Below are 27281 nucleotides of genomic sequence, written 5' to 3' on the forward strand. Positions count from 1 at the left end.
AAAAGAAACGTCTAATCTCTTTTCTCAAGTTTAAAAATCGAAACCGAATAAGTATTTGCTTTCAATATGGAAAATAATCAATGTTCAATGTAGCAATTTAATTTTTTCATCTGTCTCACTTATGAACCACGTGTTAGTCATAATCTAAGTGCGAGGTTTATGAAACTGTATCAACCAACAATTGCTAGAACTTCCAAGTTTTCAAACGACGCGAAGGCTGTTAGAATGTCTTTCGCTGAAATCTCTTTTTGAGTTCATGTGCAGTAATCTCTGTCGTTAATCGAGAGATTTATAAAGTTTGATTTGCAATTTTACACCAAACACTGGTCTTTTTAATTTTTGCAAAAAATGATTTTACCCGCTTCAGAGACCCAACAAAATAATTTCATCTGATATGCAGTTACCCTTAAAAATATAATACCTTTCCACATTTACATTCAAACATTCATTCTGTTATAAATTTCGTCAGAACACATTAAAAAAATTATTGCTTTGGTCATATTCATTTCTATTTAATATTTCAATGAAAACTGATTTATTATTTTAAGGCCATTTTATTAGAGTTTGGCTCAGAATTTTAATGTAAAATACATGACGGAAATCACGACACAGCTCATCTTTAGCATCCAATAAATTGTAATAATATAACATCGAAACATGTTTAAATGTACTGAATATTTAAAGCATCGAATTAGGACTTATGTAGAAAACAACTAAAATTTATTAGAACTAGGAATTCAGTGGAATGTTTATAAACAAGGTATTAGATTAAAAATTCTAAATATATGTCACATAAAAATTAAATGTACAGAACACAGATTAATGAGATTTGCGAATATTTTAATGGACACAATGAATAGCTTTTAGATACTATTCGGCAATTGTACATATTTTGTTTCTTATTCATCAGTAGCTGTTAGAACTGGAGATCCACGCACTTCATTAAAGGAATGGTAATTTAGAGAATGGATTTCTTAATACAAGAGATCTTTGAGATTTAGCATAGGTTAGTTTACATGATAATATTCGGGATCACTAGAAGCTGGTAATTTCGAAGAACGAATTTCGGATCTGTCACTTCTTCTGTGATTAATTTATCTCTGTTTTAGTTATGACTACATTAAAAGCTGGTATCATAATAAATTAAACGTATATTTGTAGTGTATGTGTATGGTGGTTGAGTAGTAGGTAACTTTCCATAGGCTGGATATAATGGCTTGAAGCAAAATAGTATGTGAGCTTTCCAGTTCAATGTGAAAAAAAAGTAATTCTATTTATTTAAAATTTAATTTTATTTCCTCTTTAAATCTACTACAATGATTCTTTTTTCAGATGACGGAGCGACACTGAGTGATAACGTGCGGGTAGACGCCGCATCATAAGATGGAAGATTTTAGAAAGTCTTCAGATCTTTTGTCCCAAAGGATCAATCATAAAAGTACAATTACTCTTCTGTTCTGGACAGCAGGACTGCTGTTCGTCGTGGTGGTGCTCCGCAGCCATGCTGATGCCAAGAAATGGACCATGGAAGAATTGGCTGCTGCGCGTTTTCCCCACAAAGTTTCTAATGACATTTACCTTGACCCTTGTAAATCAGGTGAGTAATTTGTTTTCCTTCAAGTTGTTCAAGTAGAAGAAAGTATGTAGAATAACTTAAAAAAGAGAAATAGCACACGATATATGTTTTTCTCTATAAAACGTAATTGGCTTCTCGATTATTAATTGGAGTAGGGTAAAACCAAGACGAAGATCTCGTGATTTTCTTGGGGCATCAAATGTAGCATCATAAATTTCTTGGCTACTTAATACTAACTAGAATGAAAGAAACAATGTTAATTTACACTCTAAGACAAACACACTCACGTACAAAAAAGAAAAAACAACACGAAGAAGGACTTATCTAAATGGGTCGAAAATTGAATAGGTATAATGTGTATAAGAAAAAAGGTGCTAATAAAATTTCAGACGAATTTTATATTTTATTTAATGAGGTACGAATACAGTTACATGCCACTGGTTTATTTCCGACCTTATATAAACTGTTATCGGCTTGGCATTGACTTGAAGACTTTATGGATTACCCCCTACAAGATTTACTGTGAAACTGTCTCAGTTGTCAAGTTAGATTAGCGACATTCTGGGACGGTCCGAGGCACCAGTTAATCAGAACCCAAATGTGTTCTATTCGTTGTGCAAAACAGTTGTCCAGGGAAGCGTTTGACAAGCGCAACGACAATCAATAGCGTACCGTGTCTGTGCGCTTGAAATTTAAACCTGATGTGCTACGAAAGAAAGACCACGGCAACGGAGTGTAAAATATCGTCGACGTATCGCCGTACTCTAAGGGTTTCATGGATGAAAACTAAAAGCGTCCTATTATCAAATGAAAGAGCAACCCAGATTATAATATTTTGTTATCGAATTTTGTGATGTGAGGAATCCGGTCAGTATCCCATGCTGTGCTGGACGTCTTCTGACACAGTTTCGCTTATCTTGGTTCCTTAATTTGAAGCGGAACTCATCGCCTACAGTATTACTACTGTACTGAGATAGCGTGTGAAACGAGCTAGCAGCACTGCAGACGCACTTGAACACAGCAGACGTACACCCCTGTGGGTGTCTGAGCGCAGACAATGTCTTCTTATAAGGGCGACTATTCTGATGTTTCTGCTACTCGTTTGATTGCGGTTAGTGACATTTTGGTGTATCGTTTTTGTTTTTACAGAGTGCATATAATAGAAGGAAACATTTTGGATTAAAAACAGGGGCGGATTATAACTTTCAGATGCCCTGAGCACTAATAAAACTTTAATGCCTTCTACATATGTTTACGCCATTTTTCTTCTTTCTTCTGTCTTTCGGTTTGCACCATGCATTGCGTGGTAAAACTGACAAACGAAATGGTGTCCCAATTCCTTGACGCCTAAACACGAGCTTCTGTTGTTTGATAGTTAATCCAGCCCTGGGGGGGGGAACTAGTTGTACATAAACAGCCGTCAGCTATTGTGTTTTAGGGCCTTTTTTCATTTGAAATATGTAATTTAAAAGTATTTCTGATTCTTAAGTAAGAAACTGAAACATAATATTTATGTCATATATAAGTTAATAGAAGGTGGCCATAAAAATAAAACTTCTCAGATGTGTAAAACCCTAAGCGGCCCATTCTCTCAACCAACCAAAATGAAGTTTCTGTTACTGACATTTGAAGATAAGCGCCTTTGACTGTGATAATTTTAAAACAATGAAGCTGTCACAGTTGGGGTTACAGTGAAAACGTTTCAAAATATTCGAATGTCAGCGCCCATTTGTTTTCTGCGCAAACTGTTCAGCTCAGTGAAAAAGCATAAATGGAGCCGAAACGATAAACTTATGGCAAAAATTACTGGCGCAAACTATTTGCAAATAAAATCATTGTAAAAGACCAGTAGCAACATAAATGAGAAGAGGGAGGAAATCGTTTATTGGAATTTACAAGTTTTCAATGTGCACATGCTCGTAGACGATAATGCATTGCATGCGGGAGATTATAGGCAATTGTGATGAACGTAATATTACAGAAGGCCCTGTATAACTTCAGTTTTTATGGCATCTCTCAATTCTAACGAATGTCATGGATATGATGTGCCCACCTTAGATATTAGGTAACTCCAGCACCAGAAATCCATCGGCGTGAGATCGGGAGATCGCACTGACTTGGGAGTCATGCGAGATGACTCTACCTCCAAAGTGTTGTTGCGGTACTTGCTAGAAACATATGGCGACATGTGGAGGAGCACCGTCTTGCATCCATACAATACCATTTCGCTACTGCAATTCTGGAATCGCACAATTCTGCAACATTATTGCATATCGAGGACTAGCGATGGAGCACGTTTTCATATCCGTGGAAGTGACGTCATCGAAGAAAAACGGACCTAGAACGAATGTGCTTGCAATGTCGCATCAACACAGCTGCTTTAGCTTCTTGTAAAAGCGCTGGTGCTACGACGTGGATATTTTTGTTAGCCCAGTGAAGGCAGGTTTTGACGTTCCTAATAAAGAAGAATGCGCTTCATCCATCCACAGTATCCGGGACGACCACCTGTTGTCTTCATATATGATGAGGAATGTTTATGATATCTTCTTTGGAAATGTTTTATACCGGTAGTTTTCCTCATACGTGTATCGTTCCAACTCCATTTATTCTTTTTCAATACCCTGGTCAATTTGCGCAGGAAAAATGTAGGTGACTTTTGAAAATTTTGAAATGTTTTCACTGTAACCGTAACCGTCAGAGCCTTGATCGTGAGCGTGTTTTAAAATACCACGATCTCGAGCGCATACCTTCAAAAATTAGCGACTGAAATTTCATTCCATTTGGTTGAGCGGTTAGGCCGCTGGGGTTTCGCTTCAGCGAGGAAGTATTTTTTATGACTACACCGTATACTCACTGAGATGCTTTAGACTAATTCTTTTTTTCTCTTTTGTTTGGAGTAACTTTGATTTTAATAAATGTTTCTAAAATAAACACTCAACTGAAAACACTTGCTAATTTTTACGCTTGAAAAGCTTTTAATCTTAACTGGGATATTAAAAATACAGTAAATCTACTAATGTGATTTCTCAGATTTTAGTCAAAGATACGAAGAAATTTATTGTTTATTATTTACAACTGGATCGGTGCTTTTTACTTTCTTCTAGTTCTGTCATAAAAATGCATATGAAAATTGTATAAGCGTCTGGTGATGTATTATTTACGATACATATTCTTATATATTCACTCAATTCTACATTGTAAATATGATGTAAGATGCAGTATTAGATCTGATCGGAAAGGAAATGGATGCCATATTGAATATTTTGATAGTCCCAATCGTGCGCCCGATATAGCGAAAATTGCAATCGGCTCAGGTAAATACGATGAACTAGTTTTTATTAGACTATATTTGTAAAATCGTGATATGACTGTATATTGCGTATAGAGGCTGCAGTTAAATTTTCAAATAATCTATTAACAGTCTTATTGACGTTTAAATTTAAGTTTCTTTCAAACGGTAATAATTTTTAGCTCAAAAGGGACGTTAGCCTAAATGGGTTATAGGTTATGAAACGGGATTACGCGCTGAACCGCTAAAAAAGACTGTTTCACTTTTCAAGTTTTTGACACCAAATACAGTGAAACTCCAATTATCCGAATCAAATGGAACCAGCCCCCATTCGGATAATCAAAAATTCGGATAATTGACTTTTTTCCGAAGTAAGGGTCTACGTACACGTTAATTAATTATTGTATGTACTGTATGTTGAAAATGGAAGGAAAAAAGCTATTTTTAAAGAAAAAAAAAAGGTTTTAATTAATTAGAATGAAAAGACAACACTTTTACGTACACGTTATATAGTGTACTGTAGAGTACTTACAAGTGCTGAAAGTCATTTCGGTCGAAGTAAGCTGTTTGACTGTTTTCATCCGTTTTCGGGCAATCAAGTCGCGCGTCCGCATGACAATGAGAAGTTGCATGTGGTCTCACTCGGGCTGACACTCCATTCACTTCAGGACAGTTTCAAGACCGGCAAATGCTTCAATAAATGATGGTCCCGTGTCTGCTTTCACTGTCGAGGAAGAAATGACACAAAAGTCATCTTCCTCGACATTTTCTTTACTCACACGTTTAATAAGTTCATCATTTAGAATTTGAAACCCAAGGTCTGACGAATCACACACCAACCATTCTGTTGTATCCTCGCATTAACTTCTGAACATCAAGGAATTTGCAAAAGAATATTTCTTAATTCCTCAAGTGACACGTCATCCTCATCTTCTCCTCTCTTTTCCCCTTTCCTTTTCTTGAGCTTCTTTTTTTTTTTCTCCTTTTTCTTCTCTTCTTCAGTTGATTCTGAAAAACTCTGAAATTCTGAAAGCGATTCGGATAATCAGCGATTCGGATAGTTGGAGTTCGGATAATTGGAATTGTACTGTATTATGATACTGTGATATTTTTAAAGAAATTAAATAATAAAGAATGTGTATGAATGTGTGTATGTTTCTCGCGTAATGAAAAAACAACAATACCTAACTTCATTCAATTTTGAAAACGTAATTCTCCACCCGAACAAGTGCACTTGGAAGCCTGAATTTTAAATTTGTTTAGTTATCTGTTTCATATTTTGTAGAACGTTAACGAATGTTTTATTAATACAAGCAACGATTTCAAGTCAATTTGTGACAAGACTACTGAGGAAAGACGGAAAAAATATATACCAACTACTACATCGGCAATTCTAAACATTTGTCTCTATGGTACATTTAATATTTGTGTAATTTTTCTATTGATTTGCATATGGCGTAAGTGAGAAGAAAATTATGCTGAATAATAATGATAAGAAGCGAAAAAAAAGGGCGTTAGCGAGAGAGAGAAAGAAAGAGAGAGAGAAAGAAAGAGAGAGAGAGAGAGATTGCAGCAGCAGACTGGTATAGACTGCGAGCTCAGTGAGACCGTAAAAAACCTTAACAATCCCTTTTGTGGGCTACCGTAAAACCTAAATCTTTCAGATTTGTTTATTACTTTAGTTTTAGTAGTTTTAATATTTAACACAAAATGTAAGTGTTTTATGACTATGTTACAAAAAAGCTGTTAAGAAGTATATTGTTCTTAAGCAGCTTATTTTGTTATACCCATAATCATTACATGTTTTTAATTTGGAAAATAAATGGAAAATCGTATACCGCATCAATTCGAAACAAATTGTTTATCTAGCGGGATGGAATTCTATTTCCATTTTGAAAAAAAGCAGATCTCTTTCAAGCGCAAGCGTGCATTTGATTGGTGTCTTTATTAGATTCTACTCTTTTTTTTTACTATATTTAAAGAAAAAATTCGAAGAAAGCTTTTTAAATGTATTATTACTTCCCGCAATAAAACACAGCCGCGGTTTAATGAGTTTTCGTAACTTGCTAACAAGTAGCATGTAAAGAAGGATTGGACATATTTTTTTATGAAATGAAAAAAAATTATTTGGATAATGACGAATTCCTTTTTTGCCACTAACAGCAAAATCTTCATCATATATTGCGAAATATTTCTTTGTTGTAAATTGTCTGACGAGCTAAATGAATAAATACGAGAATAAATACGGAATAATATTATATTCGTATGAATATAATATTATTCCCTTAAAATTATTCGTCTTGAATATGCAAGGTAGAAAATAGATGCCACGTTTATTATGAAACTGCTTGTTCATAGAAATAGGTTTGTTCACGGCAATAAAATAACTAATATGAATATTTTTCCTGCAATATTCCTGTAATAAACTGAATAAAATTACATTAACGGAAATATGCTACACATGTTACAAAAAAACTAGCAGCTCTGTCGCCATTTTGAAAGTTTATAACTTATAATTTGAAAGAGCATGAAACAAAATTTTTTTTTATCTTCCGAGACTGTAATTTAATAACAAAATTTTTATTTTCTTTTCACTTTCTTACACGAAGTAAAAGTATTGTAATCGTGAAAAATTTCGGGTGTCATGTGTATAAGAAAATAACCATTTTGATAGATCTCAGATCCATTTGAACGATAATTTTTGCTTGCGTACGGACAAAATAAAGGACTCTTTTTCTCAAAACGGATTGTAAAATGGATTTAACGTGGATTCAGAAGGGAAATTTTTCATGACGCTTGTAGATATTTAAATACGTACGTATGTATGCATCTCGCATAAGTCAAATTAGTCAAAAACAATTTGCCGTAGAAAGTTGATATTTTGTATATGGAACTGTATGCTATGACATCTAGTTGTGCACCTTTTTTTTTTGTAATCGCCCTGAACCAAAAGTGTATATATAATATATATATATGTATACCCAACCTCTTATCTGGCTGGGTGAGCTTTGTTTTTTATTCTCATACGTTGTTACCTTAGGCACTTTTTACTTTAAAAGTGATTGAATTATGTTGTTCTATGTTCCGATTACAGATTTTATGCCTTTTTCTAATCTGCATGCAATAGTTGTAAAAATATGAACAATTTAAAAGTGTAATTGATGCTAGGTCAAACGTAGCCGCTATTTGTTTACGGTTGAAACTCTTAGTAGTATAGCGAATTAAGTATGTTCGATCACAAACCGAAGTGTATTTTTGCCCCGTGGAGTAAAAGGAAAATGTAATTTTTTGTGCACCAAAACATTTGTCTTTCTGCCCTTTTGCCGAAATTTTTTTTTTTTTTTCTATACTTTGCAACTTTTAGTGAAATTGTGTTGAGTTTTTATGCATTTGTGCCTTGCCGCCAAGACAGAACTGAATGGATTGAATAAGAAACTTAACTCTAGACAAATTCGAGAAAATAAGTTTATATGAAGTGCAGAAAAAAATGTGTATTATTTAAAAAGTTAATGATACACTTTAGAATCTATAATGGACTCGATTATATTCCTGATCTGGAAAAATTTTCCAGAAGCAAACGTCATATAAGTGATAAAACTGAAAGAAGTCTTTCAAATTATGCATCGGTATAGGGCGACACTGTTCTGGAACCGACAATTCAATGTAGACATCAGATAAAGGTATTGTTGCTTGCGTATGAGTTCGTAATGTATTTAAATATGCCCAAACAGGTTCAATTATATGTTCTTTTAGAGTCACAAGTGCCAGTGATTATGCACGAGTTTAGCGTGCACCTGATCTGTAACGATATCCCACGGGCAAACGCCGAATTACGTCATAAAATCGCAGTGAATCTACATTTTCATGCATCGATACAGAGCAGATCTGGTCTTAAATGAACTCCAGGAGGTAAACATTAGATAGAGATGTAAAATTGCAGTCAGTCTTCTAGACTGGGCATCGGTGTTGCATACGCGTGGTTTCTAACGAACCCCAACTGATTTAGTTTTGTATTTATATAAAGTTATAGAGTTGCAGTAAGTCTTCCGCATTATACATTAGTGTAGCATACACGTTAACTAATATAAAGTCTCAGTAAATTTTCCATATTATTCATCGGTATACATATATCTGGTCTGTAATCAAATTCCACAGGTATACATCAGATAAAGTTTCCATCAGATAAATTCACATTAAACCTTTCTTTTATGCATCTGTGGAGCTTACACCTAGTCTCTAAAGAACTGAATCTCTAAAGAACTAATTTGAAGCTTCCACGGTAAGCTTCAAATGGAGTTACAACTGATAACTGCAATAGATGAGGAGTCCTCCTGTCTATTCTGAGGCTATTCAGGAACATGCTTGTATTATTTAGCAAAGCAAAGGGGTGCCCATCTTGTTAAACTATTGCTTTGGGCAGCAAGAATACCGCATTCGTAAAACGTGCCTAGATATGTATAAGAAAATAGAGATAACCAGCTCTACTAATGTGCTGGCTCATAAATTTCCAAGCCCACCAGCGGCCGAGCGGTAAAGACGCTGAACACTGGTAGTTCGGTCTGAGGTTCGAATCCCGTGAACGGGCTGGCTGCATGGGCGTTTTCGTGGTTTTCCCCATGTGTAACGTGTATACGAGCCAGTTTCCCTTAGAAAGTCCTCCACGAAAGGCATCCCTCCCCTTAGGCAGATAGCCCTCGTGTGCTTTGCCATAACTGAATAATCCAATCCAAATCCATAAATTTCCAAAGCTATTTTCTACCATCTGCCATTAAAACTAATATTTTCGTATGCAACGAATTTTACTTTTATTATATTTTATTTATTTTTCCAAACTAACCACCCTCCATTTCTTTAACTGAGAGTTCAGTTTCTTGTGCAATCGAGAGAGAAATATATTTATGTTACAAGATATCACTTTCGAAACGATGCGATACAAAAATTTTGTTTCCTGTTTCAGCGAGACTAGTGTATTCCTAAAGCAGCAAAAATGCTATAAATTCTCAGCATTTTATGAACTTCTCTGTCTTTTTGTTTAGGTTGTCTGCTTAGAACTCGGGTATCTTCTGTTTAATGGGATATGAGCCCAGTTCAATAATTTGGATTAAATTTATCAAGCTATCACGACGATTTTAACTTCTTCATATTTATCTTAAAGGCAATAATAATGTCAGTAATCTTTAATTAATAAGCAGGAAATTTCTGGAAGATTACAGTGAATTTTAAACGACTGGGAAATGTAACAATAACAGGAATGATTAGTGAAATTATAATATTTTATAATATTTTAACGTGGCGAAATAAACCTGAAGTTTATATTATTACCTCATCCAATCAAAAGAATCCTAACTAAAAAGGCTTAGTTTTCTCATTGCGTGATAATGGAAAAATTAATAGGACAAATCATTAAAACAAAGCTTAAAACAAAACTGTCTGCAGGATAGAAAAAAGCACATATGGGATAACAGCTGCGGCATGGTATTTTCCTTATATAAAACTTGAAAAGCATATTTATTATATGACTATATACTTCAACATGAGTTACATTCGTGTTGCGCAAAATAGTAGATGATGTCATAGTAGTATTTGGAAGTTATTTTTACACGGCAAGAGTATGTAATTCGGAATCCATGGACACTGTTCAATAAAGTAAATAAAAAAAATCCAGTTGAATTTTTTATGCGTATTTAAATTCAACTGTAATGTTCAAGTTCTCTTGTAAATATTGTTCAGATACTATCTACATTTATTCTACATTTCTAATAAAGTTTAATTAATTCGTTATATACAATGTATTCTTTTTATTTTGTATTCTAATTTATTTTACGTAACTAAATGGACTTATAACCTATATTAAACTGCTTGAAATTATAAGAACATTTCAATAGTATTTTTTTTATTAATTACAGTTCTTTCCTGTGTTTCTTCAAAGTAGTATTATCAGGTTCAGTGTTTCTCCTTGTTTGCTTGGGGAACATTCCAGAACCTGACTCGGAACAGAGAGCTTACTAAAGCTATGTCCAATAAATGTGGGAAGTAGACAAGATACACAGGAAGGGTATACGAAACCCTTTATTTTTCATTCTTTACAATAATTTCCGTACTTCGGAATACAGAGACCAACTACTTGTGGTCTGAACGTAAGAATATAAAAATATTAACTAAACTCTAACTTAAATTTGGAATAATAAACAAGGGCCTATGTGGAAGATTGGCCGTATATTAACAGGAAGCCGTATGTAGTACAGAGAACTGTTAACACTACAATACGTTTAAAATTATCAAGAGGATTAAACCTCTGGCCTGGAAGGCAACCAGCAACCGAGTAAACTGCTAAGGCACGCGGCCTGCTTCTACTAACTCCTTCCTCTCTCTCGCTTGGCAAAAAGCCACAACTTAAGTACTTGGCGTTCGCCAGACAAATTTGCATAAATAAGTTAAAGCTTTTAATTCTGGCCGGAAGTAGAAAATAAGAAGTGATAGTAAAGATTTAAAATAAAATAAACGTTAGTAAAACTTAAGATCCTTACATACTTCCCGCCAGAGTTAATTAGTTTGAAACTGAGGTCTAAAACGACCTTGTTGAAAACTTTTAGCTCTAGAATCTAACGCGAGGCCAATCTTTTACAAACATTTCTCACTAGAAACTAGAAATTTAAAAAAAAAAATGTTTTTACATTATCAGCTCCATGGACAACCAATTTTCATCTGTACTGCATCTAAACAGGAGCTTTTTAGTTCAAATCTGGTTCCTTCCAGAGATCTGGAAGGAAAATTAGTTTAATGAAATGTTACACAATGAAATGACAAGTAACATGAATATTTATATTTCTCTTAACGTTCTTATTTCATTCATGACTTTATTTTAATTATCTCTCCCCGTGCTCTCTGACATGTGTTGTAAAAGAAAACACCAAACACGAACGTGTTTATGTATACGTGTTCAACACTGCCGCCTACAATCAAAACACTAACGTGTTAAAATTCAACATAACAAGACCTCGTAACACACCCTATCTTCAACTCTAAACCCTGAGGTACTATTCTAAAAGTGGCTAACTCTGAAGTGCAGCATCAGAGAGCCTAACTACATTCATTCAACCTTTAACACATATTCACCATAATTTGGTCTTTTTTCAGTCACACGAATAAGTTTTAAAATTTTTTTTTGCATTACTTTCACTTTTACAATATCATAGTATTTCTTAACATTTAAAATAACAGTTCACATTGTATATAAGAACATATTAACATGCCGTTAATTTTACGCATTTTAAAACATACATTAGTAGTACATTGTTAACTTCTATTCTTTTCCAAGCAAGTGCCAATTCTTCTACATTGAAATACTACATTTCAAAAGTCTTTCAGACTAAAACTTCTTTCTTGCCAGAATGTTTTAATTAAAATTTATACAATAACTTTTACAATATTCAAGAATTTACACATTCCTATTATACATCAACTTTAGTTTTACTCGCGAGTAATTGAAAAACATAATACCAAAATAGGTAACAACTCATTTCTCGCCTTTTTGGCGATAAAGGTAGAACTCACATGAGGTAAAACTTCTTGAAATCTGCCACTTGCAGTAAGAATGAAAGATTAACTTAAGTTTGCAAAGTAACATAAAATTTTACTCATCTTTGTGATATTCGGACATTCTTTTCTCAGCCCAGTCCTGGAAGGTAGCGAAGATTCTGGTTTGATTTATCCTCCTTCTTGTGCGGGCTCGCCCTTCAGTGCCTTCCTATAGAAGCTTTCTTTTTCCTCCAGTTCGGTCACCCTTGAATACCTTCTTTTTCGCCTCTGCTGTGATCTTGGCCGTTTGATGGCAGCTGGTCTTGGCGGAACCGGGACATTTCTCTCTCGTTCCTGCTTGGACCTCGTTGCTGGCCGTTCAAATTTTCCTTGTATCTTTTCCTCAGCCGCTGGTGGTCCTTCCGCAGTTCGGCGACATTTGCTGCGTAGAGTCCTGTCCGATGAGTAGATCTTCCGTTTGGGAGCCGGGTTATAGTTGCCGTTATTTCTCCTGGCTTTCTTTGCATTCGTCGTACTTGTCCCTTCTTCATTCTGGGGGTGGTCGTGAGCTCTCTTTTCTGGACGGTGGAACGGCTTCTTTTTCTTGTTACCTTCAATTTTCCTACGGGGAAACTTTCTTTACAATTGCTCCTGCCTCCTAATGGCTTGCCCTTGTACTTGTCGTTGTTCCACCTCTGGAGCTTGTGCCTGCCGTGCCTGCCGTGCTGGATCCTGCAAAAGATCTTTGAATGTTTGCATTTTATTACGATCATAGTATGGTTTTATTTGATCAGTGTTTGCGGAGCATGTTTCACCATTCCTGGCTTTTAACACCACTACAGCGTGAGTTATTTTTTCTATGACATATGGTCCTTCAAATCGTGGAAAAAATTTGGCGGTTTTATCTTCTGGTGCTGAAGAAAGTGAATGCTTAATTTTTAATGCTTCATCTCCTACTTTATAAGTTACTCCCCGTCGTTTCAAATAGTAATAGAGTTTTTGTTTTCTTTGTGCTACTTCAGTGTTCTTTTTTGCTTCTTTAATTAATTTTTCTATATCACCCATTTTAAATTCTGGGGCTCTTTGTTGAACATAAAATAATTTATCTAAGGGCGTTATAATCTTTCTGCCTAAAAATAACTCAGAAGGAGTTTCGCCCGTTATATCATGTTTTGCGGTCCTAAGGGCGAAAGCAAATTCATTGACATAGTTATCCCAGCTTTTATGAAAATTTTTAACATAACTACGGATAATTTTCACTATATTTCTATTGACCCGTTCCGCTATATTTGATAGCGGCCGATACGGGACCATTTTTAAATGACGTATGCCCAGTTTTTGGCACATGACTTCAAATATATTACTTACAAATTGAGGACCATTATCCGATATAACTTTTAGGGGCGCCCCGTATTTTAAAATATATTTATTTAAAATAGAATCAGTAACTAATTTCGCGGAGGCTCGTTTTAAGGGAACAATTTCGGTCCACTTACTAAAATGATCAACCATAACAGGGAGATACCGACTTTTATTTAACTGACTTTTTGGGAAAGGGCCCAATAAATCGATGCCAATTATTTCATTTGGAAATTCGAATTTAATACTATTTAGAAACCCGGCCGGGCAGAAATTAATATAATTAACTGCTTGACATGTCGGGCAGGACTGGACATACGCCCTTGTTAACTTTTGCAGTTCAGGAAAATAGACTGCCTCGCGTACGCGTTGGATAGTTTTTCGAATAACAGCATGAGAAGCTAAAGGGCTGTAATGTAACTCCTGCAGGATATTTAATCTAAGACTAGCTGGGATAACAAGTCGAAATTCTGATTCAGAAGTCAAACAACAAAAATCAGCGTTAATTCACAAAATTTTCACAGGACTAGTTTCGATGGTTTTACCGAACCATCATCTTCAGCTGCAAAACCGCAAATGAACAAGATAGGAAATAATGTTTAGATAAGATAAGAAAGCATGGACAAGAATAAGCAAGTGGCGCCATCTGTTGGCGAAACCAGAACTAAAACATAATTTCTCTAAAAGCCGAAGGCAAATTTGGATTGGAATTAGGATCGTTAACTAGAACAGAAAGATTTTTATGAATGTGAAATGCCTCTAGAAAATATAGTTCTCCAATGGAAGATGTTTTTTGAATAATTTTGGCAGCAGAAAAATTGAAAGTGTGATTTTCGGACCAACAATGTTGAGCAACAGAAGACTTCTGTGTTTCCTTTTTTCTAACATATGCCTCATGTTCTCTGACGCGAAATTTTAAGGCTCTCTTAGTTTGGCCAATGTAAATTAAACCGCACTGGCAAGGAATCCTATAAATACCCCAGGAATTCATATCCGGAATGGGGTCCTTGAGTATAGAAGTTGGAATTTTATTGATGGGAGAGTGAAAAACCCGAAAGTTAAATTTCTGCAAAATATGTGCAACTTTATAGCTAATTGATGGAAAGAAGGGAATGACAACAGAATTTTTATAATCTCCTAAAATAAGAGTGTGGCTTTTAGTGTGTTGAGATGAGAATTTTTTAACTGCTTGATTAATAATGTTGGGTGAAAAGCCCCTGTCAATAGCTATTGCTTTTAAATAATTTAGTTCTTTATCAAGGGCTAGTTTGGAGGAGCAAACTTGAAGAGCACGGAAAACATAGGAATAATATGAAGCTAACTTTTGTTTAGTCAGATGACATGATTTAAATTGTGGTGGAAGGCAAACCGATGAAGGTTTACGGTAAACCGTAGTACCGAAGTTGGATGTGTTACGTGTGACCAGAATGTCGAGAAACGGAAGAGAATTGCAAGTCTCAAGTTCAGAAGTGAACTGAATAGCAGGATCAATAGAATTCATTGTTGAAAGAACTCTATTTAAATCATCTTTATTACCTTCAAACAGGGTAAAAGTATCGTCTACGTAGCGGAACTATGCCGGGAAGTTTAAAGTTTCAAATAATTTTGATTCATAATAATGCATGTAGATATCAGCCAGGATGGGACTGAGGGGGCTTCCCATGGCTAATCCCTCGGTTTGCTTGTAATATTTATTTTGGAAAACAAAATGTGTTTGTTTCAAACAGAGTTGAGTGAGAGAAATTAGCTCATCAATTTCGATGCAAGAGAAATGAAATTCGCGAAGTCTGGTTTCTAGACATCTTAATGCACCCTCCACTGGGACATTGGTGAATAATGATTTTACATCAAAAGAAACCATGAGTAAATTACGAGGAGAAATGTTTTTAACCTTTTTTACAAACTCTATTGAATTTTTTATGGTGTAAATGTTATTGTCTAATAGAGTGGAAAATCTAGAAATTAAATATTTAGCTAATGGATACGAGGCAGTACCTAAATTTGATACAATAGGGCGGAAAGGAATACCACTTTTATGAATTTTGGGAAGAGCATATAATCTGGCACAATTCGCAACAGATGGGATAAGCGAATGTTTTAAGTTGCTTGAAATGATTTGCGAAGATTTGATCGCAGTTTTTATTTTGGATAAGTCCGAAGGTGAAGGATCTTTAGGGATCGGATTATATGGTCCTTCGTTTAACAGTTTAGTGACACCATCGATGTAAGTGTTCTTATCCATGACGACTATCTGGCCACCTTTGTCGGCCTTTGAAATGACAATATCTGGGTTAGAATGAATCTCGCGCATTGTAGCTCTTTCTCTCGCAGTTAGATTTGGTTTCAAAGGTTTATTATTGAATTTCACATTATGAGCGATAAGATGCCTAATCATTTCTTTCTGTGAATCTGAAACTTTACTGAACTTGAAAGCTTTTTCGATAGGAGCCAAAATCTTTGGAATCGAGGGTTTACAGGTTTGTGAGAAGTTAAAATTATATTTTAGAATTCTCTCTTGTTCTTCTGAAAGACTAACATTAGAAATATTAACTATTGGCTTGATGTTTACAATGGGAAGATTTTTTGAACTACTTGAACTGGAAGACTGTAAAAGAAGTTTTTCGAATTTAACTGCAAGGGTGTTTTTATGACGGTTAACTGCATTCTCCGTTCTAGACCAAGACTTTTGTTCAAGGGCAGTGAATTTTGGATATGTTTTAGCGAGTTCCAGATGAAGCTTATAGATTCATCTGGAACTTATAGATTCATCTGGAACATTATTCACCAATGTCCCAGTGGAGGGTGCATTAAGATGTCTAGAAACCAGACTTCGCGAATTTCATTTCTCTTGCATCGAAATTGATGAGCTAATTTCTCTCACTCAACTCTGTTTGAAACAAACACATTTTGTTTTCCAAAATAAATATTACAAGCAAACTGTGGGATTAGCCATGGGAAGCCCCCTCAGTCCCATCCTGGTTGATATCTACATGCATTATTATGAATCAAAATTGTTTGAAACTTTTAACTTCCCGGCATAGTTCCGCTACGTAGACGATACTTTTACCCTGTTTGAAGGTAATAAAGATGATTTAAATAGAGTTCTTTCAACAATGAATTCTATTGATCCTGCTATTCAGTTCACTTTTGAACTTGAGACTTGCAATTCTCTTCCGTTTCTCGACATTCTGGTCACACGTAACACATCCAACTTCAGTACTACAGTTTACCGTAAACCTTCATCGGTTTGCCTTCCACCACACTTTAAATCATGTCATCCGACTAAACAAAAGTTAGCTTCATTTTATTCCTATGTTTTCCGTGCTCTTCAAGTTTGCTCCTCCAAACTAGCCCTTGATGAAGAACTAAATTATTTAAAAGCAATAGCTATTGACAGGGGCTTTTCACCCAACATTATTAATCAAGCAGTTAAAAAATTCTCATCTCAACACACTAAAAGCCACACTCTTATTTTAGGAGATTATAAAAATTCTGTTGTCATTCCCTTCTTTCCATCAATTAGCTATAAAGTTGCACATATTTTGCAGAAATTTAACTTTCGGGTTGTTCACTCTCCCATCAATAAAATTCCAACTTCTATACTCAAGGACCCCATTCCGGATATGAATTCCTGGGGTATTTATAGGATTCCTTGCCAGTGCGGTTTAATTTACATTGGCCAAACTAAGAGAGCCTTAAAATTTCGCGTCAAAGAACATGAGGCATATGTTAGAAAAAAGGAAACACAGAAGTCTTCTGTTGCTCAACATTGTTGGTCCGAAAATCACACTTTCAATTTTTCTGCTGCCAAAATTATTCAAAAAACATCTTCCATTGGAGAACTGGATTTTCTAGAGGCATTTCACATTCATAAAAATCTTTCTGTTCTAGTTAACGATCCTAATTCCAATCCAAATTTGCCTTCGGCTTTTAGAGAAATTATGTTTTAGTTCTGGTTTCGCCAACAGATGGCGCCACTTGCTTATTCTTGTCCAGGCTTTCTTATCTTATCTAAACATTATTTCCTATCTTGTTCATTTGCGGTTTTGCAGCTGAAGATGATGGTTCGGTAAAACCATCGAAACTAGTCCTGTGAAAATTTTGTGAATTAACGCTGATTTTTGTTGTTTGACTTCTGAATCAGTATTTATTCGGCGTGTTATTGTGTCTTAATTAAGTCGAAATTCGTTGTTGGAATTTGTAGTTTTTGTATAAAATAATAGACCATCTATTAGTTCGTAATGGGCCGCCCTATTTCTTATCGCCACAATATCTTGGTGGCTAAAATTTTCTGGATCCTTTAAATATTCATAAATGTTTCCAAACTCAGGATTCTTATCCAGTTCGGTTATTACAGTTTCTCGGGAATTTATTGTACATGCTGTGAGCATTGCCACCTTTACAGTATTACCTTCTTCATCTATTTTTATTCTGGATAGGGCATCTGCTACGATATTTTCCTTTCCGGGGGTATGCTTGATTACCAGATAATATTCTTGTAGCTTGAGTGCCCATCTTATTAACCTTGGGGATAAGTTTTTCCCTGAGTACAATCTAGTTACCGCCGCATGATCAGAATACACTGTTATTGGCGCTCTTGCAAAGTAGACTCGGAACTTTTGCACTGCTAACAGAACTGCAAGTGCCTCTCTCTCAGTCGCGGAATAATTTCTTTGTGTTTGATTTAAAGTTCGACTAAAAATTGCCACGGGCTGCTGATTTTGCGAAAGTACCGCTCCTACCGCATAATCCGAAGCATCCGCTGAAATTTCTAAATTCTCATCCTTTTCAGGAAATTTCAACACAGGGGCTTGCGTTAATGCTTGCTTTAATTTTTCGAAAGCACTATTGGCTTCGGCCGTCCACGAGAATCTTGCCTTTTTCCTTTTTAATTTTAACAATGGTTCAGCAATAGCTGCAAAATCTTTTATAAAGGACCTATAATATGAACAAAGTCCTAGAAAAGAAGAGAGCTTCTTCGCCGTATTTGGTAGCGGATACTTTTGCACAGCGATTATTTTTGGTTCGTCTGTCTCGATTCCTTTCTGAGATATTTTGTAACCTAAATATTTTAATTCAGGGGCTGCAAATTTGCACTTTTCGACATTAACTTTTAGACCGGCCTCATTTAATAATGAAAACACCTGTCTTAAATCCTGTACATGTTGGTCCAGATTATCACTAGTAATAATGATATCGTCTAAATAGATAAATGTGGACTTTCCAAGAACAGGCCTTAACACAATGTCCATACATCGCTGAAACGTTGCCGGTGCCGCTGAAAGGCCAAACGGCATACGCAGAAATGCATAAGTGCCAGACTTAATTATAAAAGCAGTCTTAGGCACGTCCTCTGGTCTAACCCCTATTTGAAAATAACCAGTCGTTAAGTCTAAAAGTCGTCATATATTTGGTAGACGTTATGTTCCTTAGAATTTCTTCAATAATAGGTAACGGATATACCGGATATTTAGTTATGGAGTTTAATTTACGACAGTCAATCGCGAAACGCCACCTTTTTGGATGTGTTAATGGGTAGTCATTGTTTTTCTTACATAAAACCACCGGGTTAGCATAACTACTTGAGATGGGCGTTATGATCTTTTTACGTAGCATATCGCTAATGTGCCATTCTATAATTTTTTCTTTATTCTTATCATACCGGTATGCTTTGTGGCAAACTGGCATTGAATCTCCGTTGTCAATACTATGGTTTGTAACTTGAGTAAATCCTGGAATATCACTAAATAACGAAGCAAATCCACTTACCACTTGTCGGATTCTTTGTTGCTCTTCCTTAGGCAGGTGATCAAGGTTTAACATTGGCGGTTCCGATTTTTCTTCTCGAACTGGTTTCATCGTCAGCTTAAGGGACGCTTCATTAAAATCCAGCGTTGCTTCTGCCTCTGAAAGAAAATCTATTCCTAAGATAATATGTGCTTGCAGATTCTTTACTATAAAAAACATAACCTTTACTTGTTCGTCCTTGATACGGACGTATAGCGGTAATTTACCTATGCACTTACATCTTTCTCCTTGCGCAGCTAACACTGTCGTATTATCCGAATTATATATGCGATATTTACGAAAATACTTCCTAAAAAAATCTTCTGCCACACAGGAACACTGCGCACATGTATCCAGGAGTGCGGTGGCTGGGATATTATTCACCAACACTTCAATCTTCGGAAGAGTCAAATTTTTCACCATTACTGTATTTAACTTGAAGGAAGAGGGGTTTTCTTGGCCTTCGGATTTCCGCACCCTCCCGTCAGCAGAAATCCGTTTTAGTTTAAATCTTGTTTTTTCCTTTCCATGCTTTCCTTCTTTTTCCACTGGCCTTCAGACTTTTTTCCTGGATTGCTATTGAACTGTCGACGTTCGCCGGCTGTTTTTGGATGCTCGGGTTTCCTTGCCCACTGATTCGCTTTGCTTCCGTAGCCGTGTGCTTGACTTTGCTGTGGTCTTGGCGCACCAAATTGGTTTCGTTTTTCATACTGGCGTCTTCTTTCAATGTCCGCCGTTCTTCTACTTTCAAACTGGATTGCTAGCTCAAATAATTTTTCCAGTGTAGTCGGATTCCTTAATTCAATAAAGTCTTGTACTTGGGGAAGTAACCTCGACAAAATCACTTGAATTATCTCAGGATCCGGACGGTTTCCATTCAAGAGTTTGAAGACGTGAATTTTTCTTAAAATAAAGCTTGAGAGATTTTCGATTCTTAGCTGATATATGCTGAAAATTTCCGTTTCTAATTTCGCACGATCCCTTACGACAGGGAAGGCTTTTACTAGGGCAGTCTTGAAATTTTCGTAAGTATAGGTGGGACTTCCTGCTTGACCCAAGAGACTTCTGCCTATACATTTGAACCAGTTAAGCACTTGGCCCCTCAAAGCGCTGGTAGCTAAGGTAACTTTCTGAAACTCGTGCACGGGGTAGAGCATGAAGTGGTCATCTAGTTTTTCCAAAAAACTGGTAACCGGTGAGTTTCCATTAAATGTTGCTTCTGGTTTCATCGCTGCGCGCATGGTCTGGACGATGTAACCAAATCCTTCCAGGGCGGCAGCTGGCATTTCTGGATTCTGAGCCGCTTCTGCAGGCAGCACAGGTTTTTCTTGAAACTCGGCCATGGTTATTCTTCTTCGTCGGGCGCCACTATCAGGTTCAGTGTTTCTCCTTGTTTGCTTGGGGAACATTCCAGAACCTGACTCGGAACAGCTATGTCCAATAAATGTGGGAAGTAGACAAGACACACAGGAAGGGTATACGAAACCCTTTATTTTTCACTCTTTACAATAATTTCCGTACTTCGGAATACAGAGACCAACTACTTGTCGTCTGAACGTAAGAATATAAAAATATTAACTAAACTCTGACTTAAATTTGGAATAATAAACAAGGGCCTACGTAAAAGATTGGCCGTATATTAACAGGAAGCCGTATGTAGTACAGAGAACTGTTAACACTACAATACGTTTAAAATTATGAAGAGGATTAACCTCTGGCCTGGAAGGCAACCAGCAACCGAGTAAACTGCTAAGGCACGCGGCCTGCTTCTGCTAACTCCTTCCTCTCTCTCGCTTGGCAAAATGCCACAACTTATTGCATAAATAAGTTAAAGTTTTTAATTCTGGCCGGAAGTAGAAAATAAGAAATGATAGTAAAGATTTAAAATAAAATAAACGTTAGTAAAACTTAAGATCCTTACAGTATTACTCTGGTAACTAGGAAATTTCTAGTAAAATAAGTGCAGGATTCGTCCTTTTTCATGTGTTGAACTGCTCTAGGATGATCTTCGCTGGATCTAAGACCTTGTTTTAAATTCATTGGAAGTGTATATAAAATTTGAATTTAGATAGGGGATAGGGAAAATAGCAATACTCAAAATTTGTGAATTGGCTTTCGTCATAAGTTACAAGAATGATATGGCAGGAGGCCGAATCTTGTTTGGATTCCTTGAAAGTGCGCAGGTACTTTGAATTTAGAGCTTGGATGGAGAGGAATCGTCTTTTCTCATGTGCTACATTGCACTAGGACGATCTTCGCTGGAGCTCGAACCTTCTTTTGAATTCCTTGAAAATGCAGAGATACTTTGGATTTATACTCTGGAGGGTAAAGAGAAACAACAATCTCTATATTGTTGACTGGTGATAAAGGACGGTGTCACCGTCCATTTACCATAGGTTAGTCGGTTTTGTCCCACGTTCGCCACTATCGAGTGGGAGAGCGTCCGGTAAGAAGGCAAACATCCGCAGTAAGCGAGCAAAGGGCCACTGTATATCAGCTATAATATTTCCATTATTCATCCGGCAGCTATAATGAATGCTACATATATATATAATAATAAAATATACAGTAATGTGCAACAGTATCATTAATGTATATAGTCAATGAAATACAATAGGATTCAAAAACTAGAACACAATATATTAAGTGCATTACGTATATACAAATAATGCGTAGATATATGAGTGAATTAACAAATTTGATTCTTGACACAACAATTCTCATGCCCATGAGGCAAGCCAAGTTAGTTTATATGTCTTGTGTGCTATAGAGATTCTATGATACTCTACATTATTAGAAATATATGCAGAGGAATAGGCTTTAAAAAGAAAATATGTAAATTTCGGAGCGAAAGAACATTTTTATATGCAGTATCTTCGAATATAATTTCAAAAGTAATTAATTTTTAAACGTCTTTTTGAAATTCATGAGTGTAGTACTACACGCAATACCATTCCTGTATCATAATGAAAATGAACTAAACATCTATAACTACATTATTTAATTTCCACATTAAAGGATGTGAAGGCAATAACATTTATGCGAATGAAAATTTTAATTTTTAAATTTTATTCTTAAATTCATTTAGAATAAGAATTCGTTCTCTCTTCAGGATAATAAGTGTTTCTAGTAGTAAGCGATTTTCACTTTTTAAGAAAAAATAAGATTTATTTGTCTCTAGAGTGGAAAGTTCTTGCAATTTAGCAACGAAAACAGTCAATACTGGACAGTCTTATCTTCTTTAGATTTTGCTGCGTATTTTTCATGGATCAAATACCACGAGGAATTGGTAATTACGTCAACACATTTGCTTTTCGATATCGAGGAGTCAAATACAGCTGTCATTGATATTTAGAAAGTATAAGGTATTTTTGTTTTAAGAAATTCACCTTTTTCGACGCTTATAGTGTGGCTAAGAGATAAGGTTTTGCTCCGATGAGGGATATGTTGTATTTAATCATAAATTATTTTACGTATTTATTGTTTTCTGTTTTCTTTTTCTTTTTCTTTTCTTTTCTTTTTTTTTTTTTTATTTCTCTTAAACGCCACTATGAGATCTAGACTATAGTACTTTTGTTTCGCAACTTTAGCATTTTAATTTCTTATTGGTTTATATTACATTATGATTCTCCTTTATGAAAATTCTTTTAAACGTGCATATAAAAGTCTTCACACGGCATTTTAATTACAGACGATAGCACGACATATTTATCAGCAAATGGCAAAATGATGATGCGCGTATTTTGGTAGATTATCATGTCAGCAAATGCTGAAGAAAATCGAATTTTTGGGAACAGTTTCATAAAATAAAAGCGATTTCCTTATTTGTGTATTGCAAGAGATACAACTTATTTTAAATACTACGAATAATTCTGAGATACATTAAATAAATATAAGCGTATTTTGATAAGAGAAATGCAAGTGAACTTTGGTAAATTAGTTAAATTCTTATCATTTCTTCGGCACTGATTTGAAATATAAAATTTCATTGCATTTGAAGAACGATGTTTCCAATCCATTTTTTTTATCTTAGAAAGTCAGTAATATCGGAAACGAGGTGATAGTTTTATTGGAATAAACTCACATGAGACCCATAAATACCAATTTGATTCTAGCCTTCTTAAAAATAATATTATAAACAATGATAAAAAGACGACACTGAATGACGTTTTTGTCACAAATCTGATTTCGTCTTTTATTGAAACTCCTAAGTTTTTAATTAATCTAACAAATATTTTTTTTCGAAATTTCTTGAAACAAAGAATGAAAACTATTTCAAATATTTCTTCAGAGTTAAATACTGCACTAGTAGTGCATTAATAAAATAAAATATTACTTTTTAAAAATGAAAACTTAGTAACAAATTTGTTATTATTGAATTTTTGTTATTTTATCCTACATATTTTAATAATTAAATTAGCAGTCCTGATAAGTTTAACGTCATAAACCTTTACAACATCTTTGAAACATTGCAACAGAAATATTATTTTGATAAATAATAATAAACGACAATTTACTACACATTTTACAGTGATGAACGCTCTCTTTCAACAATCAATTAAAATTAATTTTATTATGCTCCAAGTCCACAAAATTTCTTCTCCAGCCTTTATTTTTGCGACTTTGGATCATAGGCATATATATTTGTAATAAAAAAAAGCTTTAAAAGGGTGTAAGGTCTGTCTGTTACTTATATTTATATAATTGTACTCTATATCTATATATATATAAAAGGAAGATCTGTGTGTGTGTTTGTTCCGTAATAACTCAATCACTATTATAGCTATCGTCACCAAACTTTCTACAATTCTTTCCTGGGTCCTGGAAAAGGTCGACGTCCATTTTTTTCTAAAACAGAAGTAGGTAAAAATCAGAGATATTAATTAAAATCTCTAAAAACGATCATTTTCGCCCTCATTTTCCCAAGTGGCGACAATCTCGCAAGCTGAAGATACAAATCTGCTTTATTTTAAGTTGTTGCCACTGCTCGCTTTCAAATCCTAGAGTTTGTTAATAAAAAATTTCTAAGGTTTACGATGAAATAAAATTAGCATTGCCAAACATTATTCCCGAAACAAATGCATTATTCCCGATTCCAAAAATTCGTGGGAAACCATTTCGACTATTCCCATCTTCGTACGACTTTAATCAGCCGAAATCTCTATTAGCTCGCTAGGCGAGGCACTCAATAAGTGACTGCGGACCAGCAGGATTTATATAGCTTTTGGCTGGTGTTCGAGAACCTTATGGGCTAAACCGGTAAGAATTCGTTCCAGAAGGTTCTCCATCCGTCCATGGTATACCGAAAATTTGTCGCCAAATGAGCGGTTTTTCGCCAAATGTGGCAACCCTGCCTTCCCTTGCCATTGTATGGCAACCCTTAAACTGCTTTGCGGGGAAGCTATCTCACCGCGCCTGTACATTTCGTAACGATATAGATAAGTGACGAGCCTACCCATCCGGATTGGTTTGAAAAGTATTGATCAATATGATTTTTTATTCAAAATGGGGATTTTATTCACAGATTCTTATAGATTTCGTGTTCTAGATAACACTGACAGGCTTCAGTGTTGGCAGAATGCTCTTATTTTACGATTATTAAAATATGATTTTAAAGTTATAAAACTTCAGAATGAAGGTGATAATATTAACGTATTTTTAAAATTTGTGAATTTATAAATTACTAGTGTGAAAAATCTTTTGGCATATCATTTGTAACAAAATTATAAATTAAAAGAATGTTCTTTCTGCTAAATCACAAAAGAACATCACTGAATGGTATTTAAGGGACGAAATACCATCCTCGAGTTATTCTAATGAATTTGTTAACCGATTCTTTAAATCAAGTTGAGTGTAAATTAGAAGTTTTATAATTAACTGTATACATGGAAAGACTATTAAGTAATTAAAAGCTTAGGATTATGACTGAATTGAATTCATCAAGATTTAAGAAAAGCGCAGAATATACGATATAATGAATGATATAATTCTCATTTATTTGTTTATGTTGTTTTGTCCCATTTTCTATTTTTATGATTTTTTACCAGGAAAAAAATGGAAATTTTCCAGGGAGCATTGATTTGTGACAGCAAACATGATATCGGAAAGTGTTCATACAGACAGTTGCTAAAAAGAAACGGTAGACAGTAAAATATTTTTTCAAATAAGCAAAAGTTAATACAGTGCTACTTTTTAAAGTGAAATTTGCTGAAATCATCAGGAATTAAATCTACCAAGACTTTAGCTATATGATGCGAAACACATAAGTGTCTGTATTTTGAACGATTTGCCTTTGACCTTACATTTGAGGACATCATCAACAGTATTTCAGTTTCATATGAACATAATTCTGAAATGAGAAATCAGCACCTGCGCGTTTGACCTCTTTGACTTATCAAAATGCATTCATGAGGGAATTTCTGACAAAAATTTACAATTAGCTTTTCTCTTGTAACACTGTCCGTATTAAAGGAAAATAATGCTCATTTACGTTTGCTAGTATAAAATAAAAGCAATTTTAACTCATTTTAACTAACAGATTTATCATCTGTGCATTTAAGGGGACTCATACACCTTAAACCCCTTATGATCTTCGAATATGCGACTGTTGCAAGAATTGGAATAGTTTATTTATTTTAAAAGCAATTACTTCCAACCTTTTACAGCTGACTACACAATATAGCTGCTTTGAAAATTAGTAAGCAGAAAGTTTGTGTTGCAACAAATATTTTTGTAATTTAATCTTCTTTGTGACAAAATATTTCGCCACGTTTCCACCTTGCGCGCATGATATTTTAAAAATGGCTAACGGTACATACTTGAAATTTGATTGAATTCTTTAAACGGGCACAATTTTCTAACTGAACCAAAAATCTGATGAATATTTTAATATTGAAAAATTTTATGGACGAAAACATTACAGATTTTTTTAGTAAAATACATTTTATAAACTCAACTCGAAATAAAATAAAAATTTAACATGAAATTTTTAGAATTTTAGGTTCACAGTAGTTTCTAAATGTTATAAAAGCTATATATTAAATATGGAATTAAATTATGCAATAGAATGTTTTAAACTGTGCACGCAAGGTGGAAACATGACGAAAACTTTTGTCACAAAGCAAATTAAATTATAAAAATATTTGTGGCAACACAAACTTTCTGATTACTATTTCAAAAAGCAGCTATATTATGTAGTCAGCTGTAAAAAGTTGGAAGTAATTGTTTTTAAAATAAATAAGTTATCCGAATTCTTGCAACAGTCACATATTCGAAGGTTTTATGGGTTTTAAGGTGTATGAACCCCTTAAAAACTAGACCAATAATTTATTCGTGAATATAAGAAGCTTAATTATTTTTCTCAATTAATGAAGCTTTTTATATCTTTAAAAGGCTTTCTATGTAAAAAAGATGCTTTGGAGGCACTCTTTATTAATACGAAAATATTTGTTTAATCCATTGGCGTGCACTTGCCTATTTAACATTGGCCACTCCCGAGGCCAGAAGTGGTGGCCATTTTATTGTGGAGGTTACCGTTTGTCTCCTATGAAAAGACAGACAGCTACAACCATGTCTACTTCAGGATTCAGGCCCGAACTCTAAATACTATAAAACTATAAGAGTTTTTAAAAAACATAATTGCCATCTACAATACTGAGATATCTCGCCTTGTTCATTAAAACTCAATTACGAGCAACTATTAGAGCACCACACTGGGATTTTGAATTGTGATGGGTAAGGTGAACTTGGCTG

At 34.9% G+C, this 27281-nt stretch overlaps 1 protein-coding gene across 1 annotated transcript in view; it reads left to right on the forward strand.

Annotated features, from left to right (window-relative positions):
• Window positions 1-27281, forward strand: part of LOC118200447 (protein tolkin-like) — a 584765-nt gene that overhangs the window by 95804 nt on the left and 461680 nt on the right. The window contains exon 2 of the mRNA XM_085819846.1: window positions 1333-1597. Coding sequence (XP_085675972.1) covers window positions 1384-1597 — 214 coding nt within the window. The 5' untranslated portion in view covers window positions 1333-1383. The remainder of the gene's footprint in view (window positions 1-1332; window positions 1598-27281) is intronic.

The sequence above is a fragment of the Stegodyphus dumicola genome, chromosome 7, assembly GCF_044657685.1.
Source record: "Stegodyphus dumicola isolate Sdum_Otavi_A_Nest chromosome 7, ASM4465768v1".
Lineage (NCBI taxonomy): Eukaryota > Metazoa > Arthropoda > Arachnida > Araneae > Eresidae > Stegodyphus > Stegodyphus dumicola.